The sequence below is a fragment of the Ahaetulla prasina genome, chromosome 1, assembly GCF_028640845.1.
Source record: "Ahaetulla prasina isolate Xishuangbanna chromosome 1, ASM2864084v1, whole genome shotgun sequence".
Lineage (NCBI taxonomy): Eukaryota > Metazoa > Chordata > Lepidosauria > Squamata > Colubridae > Ahaetulla > Ahaetulla prasina.
This window is the reverse complement of record NC_080539.1, coordinates 154,350,093-154,371,959: the sequence shown is the minus strand read 5'-3', so window position 1 is coordinate 154,371,959 and position 21,867 is coordinate 154,350,093. Positions and strand designations below refer to the sequence as shown.

Genomic DNA, 21,867 nt, shown 5'->3' with positions numbered 1-21,867 from the left:
GATCAATAGGTTTGTTAGTGGGGTTTTTAAGGGGTTTAATTTATTTAAAATTTTATACATCTATTTTAATTATTCAGCGTATAGAATTAGATTTTTAATGAATATTGTATTTTAAATTTTTTGATATTTATGTTTTACCTTGCTGTACACCGCTCTGAGTCCTCGGAGAAGGGCGGTATAAAAATGTAAATAATAAATAAATAAATAAATAAATAAATATAAAGAACTTCATACAATATTAGCACACAGTCATTCACTAAACTTGATCTTAAAATCTATCATGGGAACTGGCTCAATTTTTAATCTTGGTTGTATGCTTTCTATGAATGATGCCATTTACAGATGATCTAGAACTGTGATGGACAACCTATGGCATGCGTGCCACAGCTGGCACACAGAGCCCTCTCTGTGGGCACACGAGCCGTCGCCCAGCTCAGCTCCACTGTGTATGCGTGCCTCCTGCCACCCAGCTGATCTTCAGGATGCGTGGGGGCAGGGCGCATGTGGGAGACGCACGCGCATGTGAAGGGGGGAATCACACGCATATGTGGGGGCGGGGATCGTGCGTGCATGTGCAGGGGGCAGGGATGGAGCATGGGAGTGCATCCCGCCTCCCATGGCCCATTTTTTGGGCCCAGGAGGCTGCAGGGAGACCTGCTATCCCAAAATGGGGGGTCGTGCACACATGTGCAGGGGGCGGGGGAGGGTCATGCACACATGCACGGGGTGCGTACATTGCATTATGGATGCCGACACGCACGCGCGCTGTCACACACTTTCAGCACACAACGAGAAAAAGTTAGCCATCACTGATCTAGAATATATTCTGCCAATATTCATTCTTCTTTTCTTACAGTTACACCTCAATATTTTTAATTTACAAATTAAAAGAATTTTGATTGTAATCAATAATTTAATAAAACATTTTTATAACTGGCATGACAAATATGTGGGAGGAGATGGATTATATTAAACTTGATCTAAATTCTATTTTTAAAATCCCATGTTTTTTTAATATATACAGACATTTTCACATATCGTGTATAAATAAAAGATATAAAATATGTGGACATAATATATAAAAGGTTTTGATTAAGGATAAGTTTTATTGAAGTGGTAAATTTCAGTCTGACCTCCTTAATGACTGGTCCACCATTTAAAAAGTACACATTCTGCTATGTGAAAACTGAGATAGTAATGAAAATATATTGTACTCCCTCACAATGGAAAAAAATGGAATGCAGGAAAAAGATCAGCTTATAATCAGTCTCCAGTATCTATTTTGCTATATATATTTTAAAATAATATGATAATGGCTGATCAGGTGGCAACAAATATACAATATGCCAAACATAATACTTTTTGTAATGCAAATAGACCTGGTAGGTGGTTAGCATACACTTTAAGGAAAAGACAAAAGTGATAATAAAAAATATGGCCAGACAACAGAAAGAAAAACTAGAGGAAGTAACAGGATTTGAAATTGTAAAGAAGGTTAAGTATTTAGGGGTTTATATTACGTCATCAAATGTGAAATTGTATAAGAATAACTATGAGGTTTTATGGCAAAAAGTTCAGAAGGAGTTGATTGTTTGGAAAAAATTGCAATTATCTTTGCTGGGGAGAATTGCTGCTATTAAAATGAATGTTTTACCTAGATTTTTATTCCTCTTTCAGATGATACCAATAATTAAGAAAGATAAGAATCTTGAGGAATGGCAGAAGGGAATTAACAAATTTATATCTTAAAGATAATATATTGAATAGGGATATTGATAATTATTTGAAGGAATATAAGGTTAAAAATTTAACTTTAGAACAAACGGATGAATTGAATCGGCCTATAACCTCGGAAGAAATTATTTTGGTAATTAAACAATTAAAAATGGGAAAACTCCTGTACGGATGGGCTTACAGTTAGTTATTATAGGAATTTACAGGATGAGATGTTAGGTCCACTTAAGGAATTATTTAATCAGATACAACTAGGAGAATTCCCCTCATGGAGAACCTCTTTTATTTCATTGATACCAAAGAGGAACAGGATTGTTCTAAACCTGGGAATTATAGGCCAATCTCACTTTTAAAATAATGATTATAAGATTTTGTTAAAATAATAGCTAATAGATTAATGTTGATTCTGCAGCGAAGAATTCATAATGATCAATCTGGATTTATAAAAGGGAGACAGATGAGGAATAATGTTAGGCAGATTGTTAATTTACTGGAGTACTTAGAAAAGAAAATTTTATTCCAGCAGCATTTATTTTCTCGATGCAGAGAAAGCTTTTGATCGATTGCATTGGGATTTTTATTTAAATTAATAGAAAAGATGCAATTTGGAGATGGTTTTTAAGAATAATTAGGGCAATTTATGGAGAGCAAACAGCACAGATTATAATCAATGGTAGCTTAACAGAACCTTTTAAAGATTGCGAAAGGAACAAGACAGGGATGTCCTTTATCACCATTATTGTTTATTTTAACTCTAGAACCATTATTGGATAAAATACGAGAAGTAAAGGAGATAGAGGGAATTAGAGTTAGACAGTATGAATATAAGTTAAGAGCTTTTGCAGATGATTTGGTGATTACTTTAACAAACCCTATAAATTCTAGTAAATCTTTGTTGGAAATAATTGATCAATATGGGAATGTCTCAGGGTTTAAGGTAAATCAGAAAAGACAAAAAGTGATAATAAAAATATGGCCAGACAACAGAAAGAAAAACTAGAGGAAGTAACAGGATTTGAAATTGTAAAGAAGGTTAAGTATTTAGGGTTTATATTACGTCATCAAATGTGAAATTGTATAAGAATAACTATGAGGTTTTATGGCAAAAGTTCAGAAGGAGTTGATTGTTTGGAAAAATTGCAATTATCTTTGCTGGGAGAATTGCTGCTATTAAAATGAATGTTTTACCTAGATTTTATTCCTCTTTCAGATGATACCAATAATTAAGAAAGATAAGAATCTTGAGGAATGGCAGAAGGGAATTAACAAATTTATATGGGAAGGTAAAAAAGCTAGGGTTAAAATGAAAATAATTCAAGATTCTCGGGAAAGGGGAGGTTTAAAAATGCCTAATTTTAAATTATATTATGAAGCAGCTGCTCTCTCTGCAATAAGTGATTGGTTTAATTTAACAGAGGACAGAATTTTGAATATAGAAGGTTATGATTTGTTATATGGATGGCATGCATATTTAATTTATGACAAAAAAGTGGATAAGGCCTTTAAAAATCATGTGCTAAGAAATGCCCTTCTGCGTGTTTGGAAAAAATACTCTTATAAACTAAATTATAAGGTTCCTATATGGGCAAGTCCTAGACATACAGTAGAAAATATAAACATAGAACAGAATCAGGAAATGATTACATATAAAGATCTTTTGTATACTGAAAGAGGTAATTTGCAGTTAAAATCTCTGCAAGTATTAAGAGAGGAAGGGAAAAATTATACTTGGTTTCAATATGAGCAATTACATGCTAGATGGAAGGGAGATCAAAAAATTGGTATAGAGCAGAGCAGGAAATTTGGTAAAGCAAATTAGAAATCAGTCCCAGGAGCATATAAAGAGATTGTATAATGTGTTACTTGAAATAGATTCTGAAAGGGACTTGGTAAAGGACTGTATGATAAAGTGGGCACAAAATTTTCAGGAGCCAATATTATTGGAAACGTGGGAAAAAATTTGGGTTAGAAATGTTAAATTCACACAGGCACAGAATCTGAGGGAAAATTTTATAAAATGTTTTATAGATGGCATCTAGATCCTAAAAATTATCGTGTATGTATCCAGAAATGCAAGCAAAATGTTGGAGATGTAATTGTGATGACGCTACATATTTTCACATTTGGTGGACTTGTAAGGACATAAAGGCCTTTTGGATAAAAATTTGGTGGATTTTACAAATCATGTGCTAAGAAATGCCCTTCTGTGTTTGGAAAAATACTCTTATAAACTAAATTATAAGGTTCCTATATGGGCAAGTCCTAGACATACAGTAGAAAATATAAACATAGAACAGAATCAGGAAATGATTACATATAAAGATCTTTTGTATACTGAAAGAGGTAATTTGCAGTTAAAATCTCTGCAAGTATTAAGAGAGGAAGGGAAAAATTATACTTGGTTTCAATATGAGCAACTACGTGCTAGATGGAAGGGAGATCAGAAAATTGGTATAGAGCAGAACGAGGGAAATTTGGTAAAGCAAATTAGAAATCAGTCTCAGGAGCATATAAAGAGATTGTATAATGTGTTACTTGAAATAGATTCTGAAAGGGACTTGGTAAAGGACTGTATGATAAAGTGGGCACAAAATTTTCAGGAGCCAATATTATTGGAAACGTGGGAAAAAATTTGGGTTAGAAATGTTAAATTCACACAGGCACAGAATCTGAGGGAAAATTTTTATAAAATGTTTTATAGATGGCATCTAGATCCTAAAAAATTATCGTGTATGTATCCAGAAATGCAAGCAAAATGTTGGAGATGTAATTGTGATGACGCTACATATTTTCACATTTGGTGGACTTGTAAGGACATAAAGGCCTTTTGGATAAAAATTTGGTGGATTTTACAAAATGTTCTGAAAAAAAAAGCAGTGAATTTGCTTGGGAAAGGAACATTGTACCTTAAGATTTTCACCTCTCAGGAAGCAATACAAGAATGGATATTGAAAGTTGCCAATTTGGCTGAGATGGCGAAGATATCAGCCTTTTTGAAAGACAATACGCAAGAAAGATACTTAAAGGAATGGAAAAAATGGATTGACTATATTCAACGTAGATATCAGACTAAGAGTTATCAGACTGTTTTTGAATGATTATGATGTATTATTTTTGATTGCTTTTGGGGGAAGTTAGGAATTGATGATTGTAGGGTATAATTAAGTTGGGACGAAAATTTTTTTAGCATATGTTTGTTTTACTTTTAACTATACCTTGTGCTCGTTCCGGAAGTCGGGGGAGGGGTTGAAGGAGGGGAGGAGGGGGAAAGGGGAAAATTGTAAAACTTTTGAATAAAAAAAAAAAAAGATCCTTTTCCTAGTAATCTTACTGGGATTTATGAAGGCATATGAATAAGGGCTTCTGGGAATAATCTCAAGGTCCATATGGGTATTTATAGAGAAAAGCATTTTTTCAAGTCATAGTCTCAAACACTAAGATTTTTCACTATTAAAGCCAGCACTTTGAATTGGGCATATAAATAAACTGGAAGTCATGATAGTTATAAAATGATCAAATGGTAAAATCCCAGATAATATTTAGTATTTCTTCTATTGCACATTTAGCATGCTAAACCAGAATTAGGTACCTAAGAAAAATTGTATTTGAATCAATAGACAAAGAATTTCAGTTACCCTACCGACAATGAAAGAAAATCATGTTCCCTAATGATTTAATTGTCTGGACTTTTTTCCAGATGTTTGATTTATCCAATAAGAACTTGACGCCTCATTTACTTGTCTGAGCTTGCGAGTTAACTAGGATTAGGCCTAGCAAGTACTTGGATGGAAGACCCCAAAGACTTTGTTTGTTTGTTTGTTTTAATTCCTGGGAAACATGCTAGACTGGGCTACCTAAACAACATCCAGAAGAATGCAATGACAAAGCCCTGCTAAACCTTTTTTTTTTAACTGGCAGTGGAAATGTGTAAAATAACCCAGTAATTCAAGGTATAGTTCAAGCACTGGTAAGCCAAAATGACCTAGCTATCATTTTAACCTTGGATTGGAGTCAAAACATTTTTAGTGGATAAGAAGGTATTTGTGTCCATATGTTTATAAGAAGGTATTTGTGTCCATATGTTTATATACTATATAATCATTTTGTGTGATGCTTGTGTACATTATTGTGACAAAATAAAATAAGAGCACCAACGTGCCTATCGTTCCTGTCCTAAGGTTCCTTTGATTGTATCCAATTTCATATAGTTATTTCATGCTTATGCTTATATATCATATAGTTATTTCATGCTTATGCTTATATATACTGTTGTGACAAAATAAAATAAGAGCACCAACGTGCCTATCGTTCCTGTCCTATTGTTTGTTTGTTTTACTTTTAACTATACCTTGTGCTCGTTCGGGAAGTCGGGGGAGGGGTTGAAGGAGGGGAGGAGGGGCCAGGGGGACCATAAAGGGAGCAGCAGCTCCGCTGTGAATGGAGAGAAAAATTCAGATTCTCTTCTACAGCATTCACTATGAACCCTTGTTATGCTCATACACATTTTACCTACGGGTTCTATGGGTGTAGCTTGGGGAGTCATGTGACTGAGTGGGTGTGGCCATGAGTTACATCAAGTTTGCCATGCCCACTCAGTCGCAGGTTCCTGCCAAGCCACGCCCACAGAACCAGTAGGGAAAAAATTTTGTAAAACTTTTGAATAAAAAAAAAAAAAGGAGACCCCATCTTAGTTGAAAATTACAGACCAATCTCTCTATGCTGCATCACCTGCAAAGTAATGGAATCAATCATCAACCAATCCATTACCTTCCACTTAGAAATAAACAACCTACTCTCTAATAAACAATTTGGTTTCAGAAAAAAATTATTGTGTAACTTACAACTTCTCCACTATAAAAACATATAGACTACAAATCTTGATCAAGGCAAAGCAATAGATGCACTCTACATAGACTTCTGCAAAGCTTTTGACTCAGTAGTATATGATAAACTTCTCCTAAAATTAAAATCCTATGGCATTTCAGGACCCCTTCACAATTGGATAACTGCTTTTCTGTCTAACAGACAACAAGTGGTCAAAATTGGCAATGCTCTATCAAATCCTGTTCCTGTCAAGAGTGGCGTTCCTCAAGGTAGCGTTCTTGGACCAACACTCTTCATACTATACATAAATGATCTTTGTGACCATATCTCAAGTAATTGTGTTCTCTTTGCTGATGATGTCAAACTATTTAACATCACCGACAATACATCTACCATTCAAAAAGACCTTGATCTTCTAACCGCTTGGTCTAAAACTTGGCAACTCCAAATCTCAACCAGCAAATGCTCAGTCTTACATATTGGAAAAAAGAACCCAAACACTAAGTACATGCTTGATGGACATTACCTTATAGATGACCCCCACCCTGTTAAAGACTACTTCAGCTTCAATTGCAACAATACAAGAGCAACCAATAGATTTAAACTTAATGTTAACCGCTTTAATCTAGATTGCAGAAAATATGACTTCTGTAACAGAATTATCAGTGCTTGGAACACATTATCTGACTCTGTGGTCTCTTCTCATAATCCCAAAAGCTTTAACCAAAACTATCTACTATTTATTTATTAAATTTTTATACCGCCCTTCTCCCGAAGGACTATTGACCTCATCCCATTCCTAAGAGGTCTGTAAGGGCGTGCATAAGAGCACAAACGTGCCTACCGTTCCTGTCCTAAGGTTCCTTTGATTGTATCCAATTTCATATAGTTATTATATATATATGCTTATATATCATATAGTTATTTCATGCTTATGCTTATATATCATATAGTTATTTCATGCTTATGCTTATATATACTGTTGTGACAAAATAAAATAAGAGCACCAACGTGCCTATCGTTCCTGTCCTAAGGTTCCTTTGATTGTATCCAATTTCATATAGTTATTTCATGCTTATGCTTATATATACTGTTGTGACAAAATAAATAAATAAAATAAATAAATAAAAGAAACCAGCAGTTTGGAAAACGTTTGCACAGAAAGTTTACCTAAAAAACAGAACAATAACTAATAATGAAGAAAAGGTAACAAATAGCTGGTTATGATGAAATCTGGTTTAAAATGGGAAGATAAATGGGAAGGGAAATACAGCTTGGGATTTTTCCCCCCTCATTTTATTATCAAGAGTTCTGCTTCCCATTTTTAAAATTGCACAAACAAAAAAAAAGTAACATTTAAAAAATAGAAAGGGAGGGGAAGACTCAGAATTTATATTTTAATCAACTCTTGCATCTGCTCCCCTCCCCCGCCCCCAACTGAGCAAGTTCACTTACTTGCTCAAAATGTCTTTATTTTTCTTTAACCTTCAGGCAAAACTCCATAATTCAAATGCTGATAATCAGGATGTATTGACAAAGCCCTGCTAAACCTTTTTTTTTAAACTGGCAGTGGAAATGTGTAAAAATAACCCAGTAATTCAAGGTATAGTTCAAGCACTGGTAAGCCAAAATGACCTAGCTATCATTTTAACCTTGGATTGGAGTCAAAACATTTTTAGTGGATAAGAGGGTATTTGTGTCCATATGTTTATAAGAGGGTAGATTTGCCCTTCAAATATTGCATAGTCATTGTTTTATAATATCCCACGTGCAAAGAGTGCAATGTGCAATTTTCTGAGGAAATTATCCCCTACATGTTTTATATATTCTTTTCACCAACTTGCAACAGTAGCCGAAGGTGGGACAAATAGGCTCCAATTCACAGAATTTTGGTCCTCTCCTTACGACCACAATTGAAGCCAAAATTTCTGTTGCTAAGCGAGGCAGTTGTTAAATGAGTTTTATCCCATTTTACGACCTTTCTTGCCATCATTGTTAAGTGAATCACTGCCGTTGTTAAGTTAGTAAAACGGTTGCTAAACGAATCTGGCTTCCCCATTGATTTTGCTTGTCAGAAGGCTACAAAAGGGGATCAATGGGACACTGCAACCAGCATAAATATGAACCAGTGACTGATCACGTGACAACAGGGATGCTGCAATGGTTGTAAGTGTGAAAAACGGTCACAAGTCACTTTTTTCAGTGCTGTTGTAACTTCGAAGGGTCACTAAGGGAACGGTTGTAAGTCAAGCACTTACCTATTATTTGAAATACCATAAGCATGGTATTTCCTTTTTTGAAACAACTTTTTCATTTATTGGGCAGATGATACAAACTTGATGACAAAACTTCTGTTCTTCAGTAAGGAATGACTGCTTGATTCTGTCATGGTCACACTCAGCATACATAAAAACCTTCAAAGGCTCTTTGTTTTGTATAGTCTTATATGAAATTTAGGGCGAATTGCATGAACACCACTAAGTTTCCCTCAGTATATAGCAATAGCACTTAGACTTACTGTATATACCGCTTCACAGTGCTTTACAGTCCTCTCCAAGCACTTTACAGAGTCAGCATGTTGCCCCCAATAACAATCTGGGTCCTCATTTTGCCAACTTCGGAAGGATGGAAGCAGTGGTGAAATCCATTTTTTTTTACTACCGGTTCTGTGGGCGTGGCGTGGCTTGGTGGGCGTGGCTTGGTGGGCGTGGCAGGGGAAGGATACTGCAAAATCTCCATTCTCACCCCACTCCAGGGGAAGGATACTGCAAAATCCCCATTCCCACCCCACTCTGGGGCCAGCCAGAGGTGGTATTTGCCAGTTCTCCGAACTGCTCAAAATGTCTGCTACTGGTTCTCCAGAACCTGCCAGAACTTGCTGGATTTCACACCTGAATGGAAGGCTAAATCATACACCACATTCAGACTCTGGTGCCTGGCCAACTTACTTAGTATACAGCTGTCTCCTAGTGCCCTGGACAGCCTGGGCTTCTTAGAAGTTATACTATACTATACAATAGACTGTGACAGAATGTGGCAAATAGGATTATTTTTAATGCCTAAAGCTAATGCTGGCACTAGAAGAGCCAACATGTCATTTCCAAATGGAAAACAAAGCTTTACATAAAAAATGCAGTGTAGCAGCATATAATAAATCTCAAGAATTACCTATTTCAAATAATTTTCATTTAAAAAAAATATACTGATCAATAGGTTTGTTAGTGGGGTTTTAAGGGTTTAATTTATTTAAAATTTTATACATCTATTTTAATTATTCAGCGTATAGAATTAGATTTTTAATGAATATTGTATTTTAAATTTTTTGATATTTATGTTTTACCTTGCTGTACACCGCTCTGAGTCCTCGGAGAAGGGCGGTATAAAAATGTAAATAATAAATAAATAAATAAATAAATAAATATAAAGAACTTCATACAATATTAGCACACAGTCATTCACTAAACTTGATCTTAAAATCTATCATGGGAACTGGCTCAATTTTTAATCTTGGATGCATGCTTTCTATGAATGATGCCATTTACAGATGATCTAGAACCGTTATAAATGTGACAGTTTATATTTGCAAATGATTTAATCTAGTTTACTTCTACTCCACCTGAATTGGCAGGTAGCTGGTGAACTAAGAATCATTGTCATCTAGTTCAGGGGTCTCCAACCTTGGTTCCTTTAAGACTTGTGGACTTCAAAGCTGGCTGAGGAACTCTGGGAGTTGAAGTCCACAAGTCTTAAAGGGACCAAGGTTGGAGACCCCTGTCTTAACAGGAATCCCTAACCCCCCCGGTCTACGGCCTGGTGCCAGGCCACAGCCCATTTGGAACCAGACCCTGGAAGTGATGGATGAGTGAGTATGTGAAACCAGCCCTTCTCCCTGCCCCCTGCCCCTGCTGCTGCTGCCAGTCTGCCGAGCCGGAACGTTTGGGGAATGCTGGTCTATTGCATGCCTATAAATTAACCATCCAAACAACATTAATGTCTTACCATCGGTAGTGCAACAACCTTCAGGTGGTGATTTCATCTGATAAGTAACAGGAGGGCTACTTGTTTCTGAACCTTCATCATCATCATCATCTTCCTCCTCCTCCTCTTCCTCATTATCTACCCTAATGCCTGCTAAAGAGATCACAAGCACTATCACTGGAACTCAGATAAATTTCACTTTAGGCGCAGCAAGCAAGATAACTTTATTAGTAACAGCTGTTCCGTATTTACAGCCGTTGTTTATTTGTGTGTGTGAGCGAGAGAGATGGACGGACAGACAGGACAAGATAAGACAGCTATGGAGATATAGATCAGATAAATATAGAGATGATAAAGATAGATAGAGACCTGCATTTCTAGTCATTTCATGAGCAAACTCAACATTCCAAGGTCGGGAATATGAGGACCCAGATTGTTGGGGGCAATATGCTGACACTGTAACCGCTTAGTAAGGGCTGTAGAGCACTGTGAAGCTATATACTCTATAAGTCTAAGTGCTATTGCTATTTTCTAGTCTGATATATATACATATATATACATACTGGCTGGAATCAATGAAAACTGCAGACCTATATATTTTGAGGGCACTTGATTATGGAAAATCAAACTGAATAGGAATTTCAGATCTTATGGCACAGTGGAAACATTAATAAAATTCACAACATGCATACCTGGGATTACATTTTGAGAGCAATCTGTATAAGTTTATAAACAGGATCAATGTGCAACAATCGTATCACCTGATTCATACATCACTCAAAACACCACAGAACCTCCATAGCTATATAGACCCCTGGGACAAGTTCCAAACCCTGACAGCTGCTTCACACATGGAAGAAAGCTTCAGTGATTGAGTAACAAACATTCACGAGTGAACTCTCTCCAGTAAAACCCAGAAAAAAAAATCAATCATTATAAATCAAATAAGTTTTCTAATAAATGTATAAAATGTTCTTTACTCTAATTATGGATAAGCCTCTGATGCAAAGAATAAAAATTGTGTGGATACTTGAGCAGTAGCAAATAAAATCAATTCAATCAATTCAAATCAATCAAGTCATACTAACAAGGGAAAACAATGAAACAAATGTATTTTTATTAATTCACCTACCTAAGTAAAGGTTGCACAACTGAAATGTCAAGATCCTTTTCCTAGTAATCTTACTGGGATTTATGAAGGCATATGAATAAGGGCTTCTGGGAATAATCTCAAGGTCCATATGGGTATTTATAGAGAAAAGCATTTTTTCAAGTCATAGCCTCAAACACTAAAATTTTTCACTATTAAAGCCAGCACTTTGAATTGGGCATATAAATAAACTGGAAGTCATGATAGTTATAAAATGATCAAATGGTAAAATCCCAGATAATATTTAGTATTTCTTCTATTGCACATTTAGCATGCTAAACCAGAATTAGGTACCTAAGAAAAATTGTATTTGAATCAATAGACAAAGAATTTCAGTTACTCTACCGACAATGAAAGAAAATCATGTTCCCTACTGATTTAATTGTCTGGACTTTTTTCCAGATGTTTGATTTATCCAATAAAAACTTGACACCTCATTTACTTGTCTGAGCTTGCGAGTTAACTAGGATTAGGCCTAGCAAGTACTTGGATGGAAGACCCCAAAGACTTTGTTTGTTTGTTTGTTTTAATTCCTGGGAAACATGCTAGACTGGGCTACCTAAACAACATCCAGAAGAATGCAATGACAAACCACTTTCATACTTCTGGCAAGATTTTTTTGTTTTCTGCAAATTTTTAAAAGTTTTGACAGGAACAGATTTATGACTCCATGTATATTTTATATAATTTTAATTTTTGTTATATATACCATGGATATTTTTATGGATTATTTAGTGTTGACTATTGTTCTGAGTCTGCTTTCATTCAATGATAAGAAAACTGAATGAATAAAATGAAAGAATGAATGAATGAATGAATGAATGAATGAATGAATGAATGAATGAATATCACACACATATGAAAGGAGACAACCCCATCATCTTAGGACAATTGCAGAAATAGCCTTTTCCCATTTGACCAGGGGTGAAATTCGACTGGATCGGACTGGATCGGGTGAACTGGTAGGGACGATTTGAATCAATTCACCGAACTGGTAAAAATCACCTCTGGTTAGCCCTACTGATACCCGCTCACCACTCACCTCTTCCGACAGCTTCCGATATGCCACAGAATTCAATGTTAAATGCAGCAGAGAGAATCTGAACTTTTCTCCCCCCATTCACAGCGGAGCTGCTGCAGCCTGTCCCTTTAAGGTACTTCGACCCCCCGGGAGGGAGGGGGCCAGGGGGGACCATAAAGGGAGCAGCAGCTCCGCTGTGAATGGAGAGAGAAAAATTCAGATTCTCTTTGCTACAGCATTCACTATGAACCCTTGTTATGCTCATACACACATTTTTACCTACCGGGTTCTATGGGTGTAGCTTGGGGGGAGTCATGTGACTGAGTGGGTGTGGCCATGAGTTACATCAAGTTTGCCATGCCCACTCAGTCGCAGGTTCCTGCCAAGCCACGCCCACAGAACCAGTAGGGAAAAAATTTGAATGTCACCCTTGTACTTGACATCACAATTTGATTTATTTTATTGTTGGGGCAAAGTTCCAAGATCACAGGTATTCCACCCTGAGAATAAACAAATAAGTGGATGTTAAAACAAGGGTACTGCTTATTCTTTCAATAATTTGGAAGATCACAGGCACATGCCAAATGGAGATAAGGAAGTATTCCCTAAAACCGGTAAAGAAAAACAGAAATGAATTGAAGGAAACATTTCCATAGTGATGATCAGAACTGTAGGAGATTCTAAAGTTTATTAAGAAATGGGTGTGTTCTGAAAAAAAAAAAGCAGTGAATTTGCTTGGGAAAGGGAACATTGTACCTTAAGATTTTCACCTCTCAGGAAGCAATACAAGAAAATAACAAGACCCAAAATATTATATAAAAATGCTGTCTATTAAGATAAAATAAAATGGTATATTTTCTGATACTTAGAGCAATTCTAATGTTTCTGAAGTTCACAGGTTGAACTTTAACCAGAACCCAATATTGTTGTTCAAAGTGAGAAAGTATAAAAATGCTGTTTAAATGTTAAGTTACTGTCAACTTTTAATCAATATTATTCATCACCAAAATGGTTGCCGTTTGAAATACTGATTGGTGAGTTTGCAATTTGCAGTTTATTTCATTGTATTAAATACTGTTTGTTCCAATTGTGCTCATTTTTACCATTGCACAGCCGGGATCCCAGTCACAAATGCAATATTTCTTTCCAGTTAACTACACTAAATCAATATTACAAATTTCAAAAAGCTGTGAGCTGATATACACTCAATAGAGCATGAGTCCCAGTTAAATTTGTGGCAATTTTTTTTAAGTAGTAGTTTTTAGATAGTTGGAAAGTTCTAGACCAAGGACGTCAAACTCAATTTCATTGAGGGCTGCATCAGGATTGTGGTTGACCTTGGGGAGCCAGGATGAGCATGGCTAGCTTGACATCACTCGTGTCAGGGACACCTCTGGTGGCCCGAGCACTCTGCTAGTGAAAACGGTCTCCCAAGCTCAGTTTTCAGCTGTGAAGGCCTCCTGCAGCCCTCTGCCACCAAAAACGGAGCAGCCTTCCATTTGCAGTTATCAGCTGTGATGGCCTCCGGCAACTCTCTGCTTGCGTCGTCCTCTCCCAAGCTCCATTTTTGCTGTGGGCCGGTCCTTCGTTGTTTCCAACAAAGCACCCCACGGGCCACATCCAGCCCCCGGGCCTTGAGTTTGACACCGTGGTCTAGATACAGAAATAGAATCCTTTCTCCCTGACATATTTCAAAGACTCTGTCTGAACAATAACATTTGCAGGCTTCATACAAATGAAGAGTTTAAACCTAATACTGCATTAGAAACTCTTTCTATACAGTGAATTTATGAACAGTACTGATGAGACCGATTGAAATTGGCTAGGCTCCCATGTGTTCAGTAATCACAAAAACAAGAACCTTTGGAAATAGAGGTGAGGCTTTGCTTTTGTCTTACTGATGCGTCATGTAAACTTTCCCCTCCTTTATTCATTACATTTTTTTCCTGCCTTTCACTAGTTGAGAGCAAAACTCAAAAAGGATTTTTGCCTATGTATCAACACAGGGAGGACTTTACAACATTCTAATCCCAGATCAGCAAAAGAATCAGAGAAGTAAGAACACACTAATTATTTCTGGAAGAATGGTTCTTGATAAGCTTTTATCTCTGTATACTAATCTGTGTACAAGCAAAAGTGATATTTCATGAATAAATATTCATTAAATATTCATTTCATGAATAAATATTCACAGGCTCATTTTGCACCTTTATCCATATTTAAATCTATTTTGGAGGATTGGGACACATTCCATAAAAGCGGAAGGTTGAATAGAGCAAGGGAACATTCCATTCTGGTGAGTGAAGGTCAACTGACATACTGTTGGATGATGTCCATCACCTTGAGAACTGGTGTTTTTTTAAGTAGCCATAACAAAGGAGCAGTTTGAGATCCTTGGTTCTCTCTGAGCTTGGTTGCTTTCTTGCAGACATTTCATTACCCAACTAGGTAACATCATCAATCCTAGTTGGGTAACGAAATATCTGCAAGAAAACAACCACGCTCAGAGCACACCAAGGACCCAACCCCGAACTACAAATATTTCTAAAGAAGCACTTCTTACCTTCTAGAGACGAAAGCTGCCGCTCGGCTTCTAAGTATAGCTGTGAAAAAATGGGCCTTGGGACTAAATTACTGGATCGGAGAGAAGCTTCAATAGAATTATGCAATACTTCTTCAAAACGTGTTGAGTTAAGTTGCCCCGCATAAGAATTTCCCATTTTCTTGAAGAATGAATCAGAAGGGGTGAATTATAATTATTCCACCTAAACAAGAAAAGATAGAGGGGACTAGATCAACATTTGCTTTAATAAAATTTGGAAACATGAGAAATTTCAAAGGAACTGTTTCTTCTAAGAAAACAGTGAATTGACCCAGTAAAAAATGATGCACAGCTGACAGCATGAATTATATAGTTCCTCCGTACATGCTAGGAACTTACGATAATAAGTTTCTTCTAATTCATCAGAGAGGCATTTTTAATATTGACAAAAACAAACTGTTGGTCTACCTTTAGGCATTGGGGAAATCACTTCTTAAAGCAGTTTTTTTAAGCATTATATAATTATGTTGTTACTATCTCTCAAATCAAATGACTATGTCCATTATCACCTGTACCTCGGTAATATACATTTAATTTTAAATATTGCCCTCCAAACACATTTCTAGGGTAATTCACATAAAGCAACAGTAATAAAAAGACAATATATTAAAATATGAAATGAACAAGAGTGTACATCTGAACGATTATAAGGTTAAACAGAAAGCAAACAGATAACTTTGGAAAGTTTTGTTTAAAATAAAATCTTCCTTGACATTGTAACTTCATCAATATGAGACAAATTTCCATGAGGGACAATTTCTACAGTTAGTTCCATGAAGAGGGCTCTCTCCCTGGTTATCACCTGCCTAGCCTTAGCTGATGGGGATATGTGACTGATACTTTTAAAATAATCACCTTAGGCATTACATCTTCTATTTAAAGACAATATATCTTCCAATCATGCTTGCCCATTTCCCCAAAACACAGGCATATTTTCAACGCACTTCACACCCTTTGCCACTGATCTTGAGAAGATCATCAGCTTACAGCAGTGATGGTGAATCTATGACGCTGATGTTTTGAATGACATGCTACCATTCACCAACACAACTACTCTCAAAAGCACACCCTGTTCTGAGGTGATTTTCGGAGGCTGCAGAAGCCATGTGAGAATAAGGTCTGCTCTTGCATGGCCTCTGAAAACGAGTTTGTTTTATTCACATTTTATTTTTTGTAATTGTTTGACATTTTTTTATATAATATATAGCACTATACACGTTTTGGTCTGTATTTTTAAAAAATAAATGAACATATAAGAGTTTCTTGGCAATGGCATGGAAGGAAGGGAGGGAGGGAAGGAGGAAGGGAGGGACATCCCAGCAGAGTCAAGGGGCCTCTGGTGGCTCAGCAGACTAAGTCTGTCTGCTATTAACACAGCTGCTTGCAATTACTGCAAGTTCAAGTCCCACCAGGCCCAAGGTTGAGTCAACCTTCCATCCTTTATAAGGTAGGTAAAATGAGGACCCAGATTGTTAGGGGCAATAAAAGTTGACTTTGTATATAATATACAAATGGATGAAGACTACTGCTTAACACAGTGTAAGCCGCCCTGAGTCTTTGGAGAAGGGCGGGATATAAATTCAAAAAAAAAAAAAAGTTAGGCATTTTCTGTGAGTCCATCACTGGCTTAGAGGAACCACTGCAAAGTCAGTTTCCACTGTGGAAATTGCAGCATCACCCTTCTCTTCCCCTTTGGGGGGGGGGTTGCCCTTTCCTCCTGAAGTAAAGGCATTGTGGTACTTGGCCACTATCCCCCCATTTATTCTCCAGGTGTTGTGAAAGGCATCTTTGCCAAGCTGTGAATGGACAGCCTGTTTGTGACTTACTTTTTTTCCTTGCAGTGACCAATAAGCATAATGAGAGAATAAAGAAAGGGCATGGCCAGAACTAGCTCATGCTTTGGCCAGTTGGATGAGCCCTAGCTACCTTCTGCACGTAAAGGTGAGGCACTTGCCAGCCGTGGATAGCTCAGGCTGTAAGGAGCCTGTTATTAAAACACAGCAGCCTGCAATTACTGCAGGTTCAAGCCCGGCCCAAGGTTGACTCAGCCTTCCATCCTTTATAAGGTAGATAAAATGAGGACCCAGATTGTTGGGGGGGGCAATAAGTTGACTTTGTAAATATACAAATAGAATGAGACTATTGCCTTATACACTGTAAGCCGCCCTGAGTCTTCGGAGAAGGGCGGGATATAAATGTAAATAAATAAATTTTAAAAAAAGCTCCTCACAGCAGCACAACAACACTGCTTCTTATTGAAGGGTCAAAGGTGTATTCAAGTGGAAGGAGCCTATGGAAAGACTTTCGAGGCAATCTGCTTAACACAGAGGTGTTGTTCATATTTGTCTCAAGTTCACAGGGTATCATCTATTTTAAATACTGAGCCAGGGTGGTTAAGGTGCTAGACTAGAACTAAGCAGACACAGGTTCAAGTCCAGCCACAACCTTGGAGGTTCACCTCACATCGGTCACTTTCATCTCACAGAATGGCAAGGAAGGGTTGGCATGCCACTCTGTATCCTAGAGGAAAAGCAAACTTATTTATTAGATTTATATCTCATCTTTAAAAATAAAACCCAAGGCAGCCTGGATAGTACTACTGCCTCCTTACATTTTTCCACAATGATTACCGGATGAGGTAGGTAGGACTGAGAGAATGTGACTCACCCCCAGCTTTTCAGGCAGGATTAGAACTCATGGATCTAGAACCATGAGTTTCTAGCCTTGTACTTCATCATTGCACCAAACACCAAGTAAGCAAGCAAATGTATTTCTGAAATTTATCTCTCTCTACCCTCCCTCAAGGCGTTTGGTAACCTTTCCCCAAATATGTTTGCCAATGAAACCCATTTGCCACATTCACAATCAAGTTCATAACCCATAAATGAGATGTTGGAAGACAATCAGGCAACCAATGTGTGCAGGGCAGCCCTTAGATATGAAGAGCTCATTGGATTTATTTCACCTTTTACCATTTCCAAGCTTGGAGAAGGCCTAATAAAAATAAATTCCAGACACAGTAATTATCCAACATCATCTGCATCTACTTCAGGCCCAGGAAGCAGCCGGCTGGAGCACAAACCGTGTTAACGACAACATCAAAGCACTTGCCTGCACTTCCACGATATAAAAATTTGGGACAACTCTTGTTTAACAGTCCAAGAGGCAGAAAGATATATGTTGGTGGCCATGAATGTGCCAGCTAGGTCATAAAATGGCACCCAGAAGTTTGGCAGGCCAATGGGCCTCATTTTCTTGTGCTATTGAACTCTGTATCAGATTTATGTCTTTTAGGAGCTCTCAGACACAAGCGGAGGTGGGAGAGGCTGTTTCAAATGTCTGTGAAATTCCAAACAATGATCAGAACCGACTATCTCTATTCAAAAAACTCCAGCCAGCCGGAAGTGGGGACAAGAGAAAGGCTGATCTCCCCATAGCAATGGATGAAAGGAATCCCAGCACTTTTACTACTTGCTGTAGAACAAACATGGAGGAATTCTATAAACTTCGGCTAAGAAGAACACGAAAGTATATTTTTCATACTTCACGATCATAAAATGGTAGGGAGAAGAAAGCCACATTAGAGTCGATCCCTGCTGAAGATGGTGGCAATGCCATGTTGAAGAATATACCAAGATTAAAGGTAAAGATCCCCCTCGCACATATGTGCTAGTTGTTCCTGACTCTAGGGGGCGATGCTCATCTCTGTTTCTAAGCCGTAGAGCCAGCACTGTCTGAAGACGTCTCCGTGGTCATGTGGCCGGCATGACTCAACGCCAAAGGCGCACGGAACGCTGTTACCTTCCCACCAAAGCTGGTCCCTATTTTTCTACTTGCATTTTTTACGTGCTTTCGAACTGCTAGGTTGGCAGAAGTTGGGACAAATAACGGGAGCTCACTCCATTATGCGGCACTCAGGATTTGAACCGCTGAACTGCCGACCTTTCAATCAACAAGCTCAGCGTCTTAGCCACGTCCCTATACCAGGATTACATGATGGCAATTTACAAACATGGTGATCAGCTTTCCCCAACTGTGATGATTTTTTTAGATGATTTTGGCTACAACCCATTCACAGGAAATTACCAAGCTATTAGTCTATCATATTGGGAAAACACCAACTGTTGTCCATTCTTTTTCTTTCATGCCCAAATTAAAATTTTGTGAGGTAGAGAGAGAAGCAGACTCCAACAGATTTAAATTATAGTGGCCCCATGTTTATGGTCTGCAAAGTCAAGAAACAGATGATGAAGAGAAGCGAGTCAGCGTGATGGTGGTGCTTCTACTGAGGCATGGAAGTCAAATTCAAGTTCAGCCACCACAACTCTTAGCCAACTCAATTTGGTTTTTGAAGGGGGACTATGTGGATTCCAGCTTTGTACAGCCTCATAAAACTGCCATAGCCAGTGGGAAAGAAATCTGGATTTTAAAAAACCCTGCTTATTTTTATTCAAGTTAGAAAAGGAAACATCTCATGTGGGAGTGAGCAATTTATTTCTCGTTGCTTAATCCTTGGCAATTTAAAATGTAATGGCTTCCTTGTGTAAACTGGACTAAACCAAACTGGGAGTGGAAAAAAAAAACCTTGCTCTTCTCAATTCCTCTAAAATAAGTGGGCTAAAAATCTTCATGTGATTAAAAACTTGTATAAAGAAAACAGCAGTTCCATTCCTATTCAATATAAAAACTCCCAAAATACATGTTAACATCAGATGAGGGGGAGAACTACTCTTACAGTTTGGGTTTCAAAAGTGCTATTTGGATCTCTTTCTTACCTTGCCTCAAATAAACACACATTCATCAAATATAAGTAACGGCAGGCTTGAGCTCGTATCTCTAGCATCTTCACATACGTGAACAAGAAAGGTTACTGCAAGGACGTTGTTATCCATATATAGGACTGGAAGGTTTTATTTCCTGATGGATTAAAAAAAACCAAAATACACATGCCCATTTCACATTTCTAAACAGAGCGAGGCCAGTGAACATATGAATGTTAGTGGCATGGCTGGTGGGCCTGATCCTGAATGGATGATGGAGCCACTGTGAAAAATGCTATAAGTAAATTCGTTCCGTCTCTTTCAAATGTTTAAGTTTAAATATTCTGTTCCTTATGCAGCCGAAACAACCAGCACCACTAGTTCAAGAGGGAAACATTGGCAGGCTTGAGGGCAAATCCACAAAATGGCAAAAAAAAACAAAAAAACCCCGATTATTTTGGGAATATTGACAAAAGGAAAACCTCAAAACACATCAATGTTCATGCAGCTAAAGAATGATGACAACTCTACGTGAAGCTTTAGTAATGGACTGTAAACTACTATGCTGGTCAGGGTGGGCGGCGGGGCAAATATTTTTAAAAAAAATATAGTGTTGAGAGAGTTACAGGGCTAGTTCACCCCACTGGCTTCTATGCTGAAAAATTGACTAAAACTTGGCTTTCCTTGCTCCTAGTTTCAACACCCAAATCCCTGAAGCACACTGGCTTTCAAAGACATAGAGAGAGAATTTTCTTCTAGTTGAACTTGACTTCTGTACATGTCCATATTATTACTTTTGCATCAATATAGAAATGGTTTGACACTGCATTCTTCTACAAAGATTTTTTTTCAACTTCTGTGTCTAGCTTAAAGGACTTGCATTTCCTGAAATCTGCCAGGAAAGAGTTCCTATTCCAGAAGGTCTGCTATATTAACCAAGTCCATTTCTGCTTAGCTTTTTGAGATCAGTCAAGATTGGCTAGGTACTGACATCTAACTGAGCTGGGCAACATTAGTTTGTTCAAATGCACACAATATTGCTTTAGTATGTACAACAGGATGAATTTCAAACATCTACAATATTGAGGATTGAGATTTTTTAAAAAGAAGCTTTAGATGGTTAGGCTCATCTACTATAAAGGGAATATAGTATACATCTGCAATAACATAAATTGTTTACTTGTAGCTTTCTTACAGATCCATTTGTACAAAATGCTGAAAGTATTGGATGAATTTTTATCTGTTCATATTTCAGAGAGGATATGCCATGTGAAATATAGTATGCATAAAATGAGCAAAGCAAAAGGCAGCTTTGCCTATTTCATGCATACAATATTAAGTATTAGGGACATTCTTACAATCATATGCAAAAAAAATGATTGAATCTGTATAACTCTTTTAAGGTTGAGATCTTGGACATTCTTGTCTGGGTGCAGACAGGTATAAGATACTGCTAAAAAAACATTGATAATATTTGAACCAGATAAAACAGCCCTTTGGTAATAGGAATCAAACTTCTAATAGTCTGAAGTTCCAGAATAATATTCAAATTAATCACTTTAATATACAAAGCAGTATTACTGTTATATGAAACAGCCTCTATATTTAAGAAGCTGCAATTTCAAATGCTTACTGTCACCATAAATTAAATTAAGGGATCATCTACATTGGTTCATTATTGCTTATCTTTTATACATTTGCAGACATTTGTCATTAGGGTGTTACAACAATATTTTCAATGCTACTACATCAGGGATATCAAACACAAGGCCCATGGGCCAGATCCAGCCTACGATGT

The 21,867-nt window shown here is 37.3% G+C and overlaps 1 protein-coding gene across 1 annotated transcript in view; it reads right to left on the bottom strand.

The window, feature by feature from the left end:
- Positions 1-21,867, bottom strand: part of GREB1 (growth regulating estrogen receptor binding 1) — a 99,411-nt gene that overhangs the window by 72,629 nt on the left and 4,915 nt on the right. The window contains exons 2-3 of the mRNA XM_058178659.1: positions 15,271-15,472; positions 10,558-10,689 (exon numbers count right to left, since the gene is read on the bottom strand). Coding sequence (XP_058034642.1) covers positions 10,558-10,689; positions 15,271-15,427 — 289 coding nt within the window. The 5' untranslated portion in view covers positions 15,428-15,472. The remainder of the gene's footprint in view (positions 1-10,557; positions 10,690-15,270; positions 15,473-21,867) is intronic.